Here is a 5,197-nt window from a genome sequence, read left to right on the forward strand (position 1 = left end):
CTAGGATTACTAGAGCTAAGGGCAGGGAGAGTGGCTGGGCAAGCAGAGCAGAATTCCAACAGGAACTTACCTAAGATGAGAAATTATGGTTTCCCTCCTTTCTGCTAATACCAGAATCTGGTTCCTTTGAGGAGGCTGGGGGAAGTATGGAAAGAACAATCAAACCCTAGAAGGAGGGCAAGAGCTGGATGAATCTGAAAATTCATCTCTGGATACCACAGAGTCTCCTATGTGCAGACACACAGCCTTGGGCTTTGTGGGGACAATGACAGGCAAAACGACTCCTCCAGCTGTCAGAGATGGGGGACCACAGGAGGAGAATGATACACAAATCAAGGCAAAAACCTCTATAGAAACAAAGTAACAACAAATAAACACCCAAAAGATGGGGGCTAAGGCTAGGCTAACCTGGCCACATAAAGCCCTCACTGGCCACGGTCCTAGAGACAAACAAGGTCCAGGTAATGTCAGCCCCTGTGGTCACAGGTCCTGGTGGGACAAGGCTCTACTGAAGGGACAAGGACACACGAACAGCAAAGATGACCCAGCCCAGCAGTAACCACTTCAAAGCCCACAATGGACTGAGTACTGACTGGGCACAGGCCCTTTCGACACTCGGCTCCTCATCGCCTCCTCCTGCCCCACCTGCAACAGAGTCAGCAGAGCAAAAATGTGGATTCTGGAAGGTTTTCAGCACATTCATTTATTTCCTCTCTCAAACTTTAGGAATCCTCACCTTTATTATCCCATCAACAGCTCATGGCACCAATTAAAAAAATAAATTCATATCCAGATTTATTTTCATTAGGAATGTAAGGCATTATTATAAAATGAAGCACAAAGTTAAGTCAGGGATGGAGACGGCCCAGCCCTGCTTCTGCTGGAAGAGAAGTCAACCAGGGAAGAGAACACAGTTCAGGGTCGGGAGGGGGTGTGGGGGGCAGGGGTGGGCCAGTCTCCCCACCTCCTCACATTGCGCTAATAGAAGCACAGACACATTCAAGTGTAGCTGCAGAAACAGGAGTCAGGGGATCTGAAGTCACAAAGTGCGACGTGAACGCATCATGAATCACTCAGTCCCTCACAAGGCAGCTGTCTCACACTGTGAAAGAAAAGTATCATGGACCAATTCAGGTCAATCGGTAATGCTGACATTCTCAACAGCCCCCCACATCCTCAAAATGTCCCACTCAGAGAATCCCCACACCCACAGTATCCCCTCTGCCCCAACCCCTCTCCCAATCTAGGCCCTCCAGGGTCTCACCTCTGGGATCTATGAGAGACACATCAGAGCCCTGGGCACTGTCGCTGCCTGGGGGAGAACAAAACCAGGATATGGTCAGAATCCACAGGAGAGAAACTAGAGAAGGAACTCTGAGGAGGGTGAGGTTCCCCCCATGGCCTCTCAGCTCCACCATCACAAGGGTCTCAGGAACCACACTCACTGCATACTTACTTGCAGCCTGAGCATAGCTCCCTCCTTTTTCACCTGTAGGAAGAAAACATCATGTGAGAGGCCAGGGAAGAAGCAGGGTCATGAGGTCTTAAGGAATGCCCTAGTCCTGGTCCCCAGAGTAGTTTCCAGAACTGTGATCTCAAACCCAAGACAGGATCAGGAAACATAAGGAAAGTACATGTTTGGGGACTGGACCAATGGCCCTCCTGGAGGTCTGTCCTCAGAAGCAACATTTCCCTCTGTTTTGAGACTGCTGGGAATCAGATCTCCATCACGAGATTCACCACAGTGAATAAAGTGTCCTTCATTTTCATATATGCTTTAGTAAGGAATGTTAGCAGACAAGGCCCCAGACTGGGAAAGCACATGTGTATGGATGGTACTTCCCAGTAACAAGGCAGGCAAACTTCTACTGGGCTTGACACCCCCCAAGTTAGACAAGAAAAGTCTGATTCCTCCCCCCTTCCCTACCTGAGCGCCTCTTCCTCCAGATCACAACTCCTGCCACCACAGCTCCTGTGACCACAAAGAGAACCAGGCCGACAATGATGCCCATGATGGGGACTGTGGGCTGAGGAGGTGGCTCTGCAAAGAGAAGGGAAGGGGCCCTGACCTCAGGCTTGAGTCCTGGCCTTGCTGAAGGTCTTCAGAAGGGCTTCTGCTTTATCTGAGAAGAAGCTCCACCCCCTTCTCCCTCCTCACCCCATCTCAGGGTGAGGGGCTCCTGAAGCCCCTCGTGCTGCACATGGCAAGTGTATCTCTGCTCCTCTCCAGGAGGCACCACCACGGCCGCCCACTTCTGGAAGGTCCCGTCCCCTGCAGGCCTGGTCTCCACGAGCTCTGTGTCCTGGGCCTGGTCCTCCCCATCACGCTGCCAGGTCAGTGAGATGTCCGCAGGGTAGAAGCCCAGGGCCCAGCACCTCAGGGTGATTTCATGGTCAGAGATGGGGTGGTGGGTCACATGTGTCTTTGGAGGGTCTGAGGAGAAGGGTGAGGGAATTTAGGAACTTTGTAGTAACTCCTATGGGCCACATGAAGCAGGGCTCATGTGACGGTTCTGAGAAAAGAGAGGACAACTGGGGTGGGGGAAGGGAGTGCAACCCAGACACCAGCCTGGACACAGGCATCTGGGATAATTTCTTATGGGATAATTTCTTATTCTTCAGAAATGTCTGGAATAAATGAGATAGCCCAGGGTGGGAGGCAGGTCTCTGAGGTCAAGAAAAGGAATTTCTGGTCCTGAATTGAGGGGAGGCCCACAGACTCTGAAAAGCTGGAGTCAGATCTCCAACACCCTGAGTGGAGGACAGAGAACAAGGCTTGAGAGAGTTCCCCAAGGTTCCCAGAGCCACTGCCAGAGTCAAAGAAACCGCTGGTAAGTTGTTTCAGAGATAATCTTCCCCTCCATCCCCAGAACAGCTAGATCCCTTAACTGTCTACAGAGAAGCTTAAGCGCCAGGCACTCTTTGGTACCCAGTCTGAGCACTTGGCTGGATTCCTACATCTCCCCATGAATAGGAGAGGGGGTATTCTGGCGTCGATCCCGTTTTCCTCCCCTAGCACAGGGACACCAGTCCTAGCCAGACGAGAGATCCTGTAGGCACCTGCGTCCCCTGGTACCTGCGCGCTGCAGCATCTCCTTGCCATTCTCCAGGAATCTTAGGAGTTCCTCCACGCATGCCCCGTCCAGATAGGCTCTGTTCTTCTCTGCCTCACCGGCCGCCTCCCACTTGCGTTGGGTGATCTGAGCCGCCGTGTCCGCCGCGGTCCATGAAAGAAGATCCTGGTTCAGGGCGATGTAATCATCGCCATCGTAGGCGAACTGATTGTATCCGCGGAGGAGGCGCCCGTCCAGCGCAGCATCGCATCCACAAAACCACTGGTAGGTGTGAGACCCTGACCCAACCACTGAAATTAGTCCCGCCCACTTGGCCCCGCTCCCGAAAGAAGTCTCCCGGCTGTGACTGGTCAGAGCCTTTTCAGCATAAAGGGAAAACTAACCCAAAAGAAACCTCGCGGGCTCTTATCGGAACACTGGGCAGGTAGGCGGACCTCGGGATGAGGCTTGGACCCGGAAACTCGGGGCCACACTAGGGGATGCTGGATCCTGACCTTGACCTGGTCCCGCATTGCTCACCGGCCTCGCTCTGGTTGTAGTAGCCGCGCAGGATGTTCAGGCCCAGTCGGAACGTCTGTGCGGAAACCTTGACATTCTGTGTGTTCTCTTCCCAATACTCCGGCCCCTCCTGCTCCGCCCACCGCGCCTTCGGCTGCATCCTCGGATTCGCGGCGTCGCTGTCGAACCAAACGAACTGCGTGTCGTCTACGTAGCCGACGGAGATGAAACGGGGCTCCCCGATGCCGGGCCGGGACACGGCGGTGTAGAAATACCTCAGGGAGTGGGGGCCTGGGGGGGGAGGGGTTGAGATTCGACCCTCCTCCTGGCGGGGGTCTCTGGGTCCCAGGTGGTGGGGCCGGGAGGGCGGACTGGGCGAGGGGCTCGCGAGACGGAAAAGGGGCGGCACGAGATCTGAATGGGTGAGAGGATTGTGTGGGAAACATGAAGGGACAGGGGAGGATAGGGACAGGGTGGGGCCGATGTGGATGCTTGGGCAGAGTTGTGGAGACGCGCCTTCCCCAGGGGTCCTGCGCCCCCACCGGGCCGCCCCCTCGCTCCTCCCCAGAAGAGGCCGTTCCCTCCCGACCCCGCGCTCACCCGCCCGGTTCTCGGTCAAAGCCAGGGCCCCCCAGAGCAGCAGGAGGAGGGTTCGGGACTGCATGGCCCGCCTGCTCGGAATCCGAGGAGATCCTGAGTGGGGAGGTTGAGGAGGGTGGGGCGTCCATACGGACTTTGTGACAGGGAACTGCGGTAACACTGATTGGCTTATCTAGAAACAGGACACCCAGTGGGAGTGAGAATTGGGGCTGTGTCATGAGTGTCCAGGCAGGAGCGCCCTACACACGTTGTGAGAGAGAAAGTGAAACACTCAAGAGATGGGGAATCCCCAACACTGAACTTCCCTACCCCAGACCCCGTCCTCGGTGAGACCCTGAGAGCACCGCCCCAGACCCCGCCCTGCCGGGGACCTGGGACTTTGCCCTGATCCCTCCTCTCCAGCACCGAGAGCTGTTCACACTGTCTCCCTGAGTCCTGGTCCAGGGGCTGTCTGAGGAAACCCGGAAGGGATAAACAGATTAGGCTCAGTTTTTCCTGAGCTGTTCTTTCCGGAATCGTCCAGGCTGAACAGGACCATCTGCTTCTCACCCCTCCCCCTGGACTCTTCTAGAAGAAGACTCAGCCCCCAGGGAACTTGATGCCACAGAGTGAAGTCGCCCTTGTCTTTCAACCTGGAGAGGTGCCTGAAGACTCCAGATAGAGATTCCCAAAGAGATCAGTTTCCTTGATGCTTGTTAACTACAAGGAGGAGCACAATCTTAATGACACCAAACATCAGAAATCTAGTCTGGAAAAATGACTTTGGCCATTATGTTTAGAAATCTGTCTAAACAGCACTGCAAGAAGACTCACAAATCTCCTAAATCTTACTTTCCCAGTGTAACAGTGACCCCTGTGTTGTTGTATTTTAATTTTTTTAGCCTTTTATTTTTTAAGAATTAAAAAAAAATTTTATGGAGGTACTGGAGATTGAACCCAGGACCTTGTGCATGCTAAGCATGCACACTACCACCAAGCTATACCCTCCACCCCCATTGTTGTATTTTTAAATTGTCTTCATTCCA

General features: G+C 53.9%; 1 protein-coding gene across 3 annotated transcripts; it reads right to left on the bottom strand.

The window, feature by feature from the left end:
* Positions 1–778: 778 nt before the first annotated feature.
* On the bottom strand, positions 779–4,328 carry LOC105074117 (patr class I histocompatibility antigen, B-1 alpha chain). 3 transcript variants are annotated; one of them, XM_010961593.3, is made up of 8 exons: positions 4,173–4,328; positions 3,594–3,863; positions 3,077–3,352; positions 2,159–2,434; positions 1,928–2,041; positions 1,457–1,489; positions 1,265–1,312; positions 779–1,102 (listed from the first exon to the last, which is right to left on the bottom strand). In XM_010961593.3, exons 1-8 carry the CDS (start codon positions 4,234–4,236, stop codon positions 1,098–1,100), a joined length of 1,086 nt encoding a protein of 361 aa, XP_010959895.1. In that variant the 5' UTR covers positions 4,237–4,328; the 3' UTR covers positions 779–1,097. The 3 variants fall into 3 exon arrangements, with proteins under 3 accessions (XP_010959895.1, XP_045377594.1, XP_045377593.1); XM_045521638.2 differs by lacking the exon at positions 2,159–2,434; XM_045521637.2 differs by lacking the exon at positions 779–1,102 and having other exon boundaries at positions 1,176–1,312.
* Positions 4,329–5,197: the final 869 nt, after the last annotated feature.

This window comes from Camelus bactrianus, chromosome 20 (assembly GCF_048773025.1).
Source record: "Camelus bactrianus isolate YW-2024 breed Bactrian camel chromosome 20, ASM4877302v1, whole genome shotgun sequence".
NCBI classification, from domain to species: domain Eukaryota; kingdom Metazoa; phylum Chordata; class Mammalia; order Artiodactyla; family Camelidae; genus Camelus; species Camelus bactrianus.

Bases quoted from the DNA above. Each gene is read 5' to 3' on its own strand.
- LOC105074117 (XM_045521637.2), bottom strand. From the start codon at position 4,236: ATGCAGTCCCGAACCCTCCTCCTGCTGCTCTGGGGGGCCCTGGCTTTG. The intron at 2,435-3,076 runs GTACCAGGGGAC...CCTTCTCCTCAG, and splicing joins GGAGATGCTGCAGCGCGCAG to ACCCTCCAAAGACACATGTG. The intron at 1,490-1,927 runs GTAGGGAAGGGG...TTCTTCCTACAG, and splicing joins CTGGAGGAAGAGGCGCTCAG to GTGAAAAAGGAGGGAGCTAT.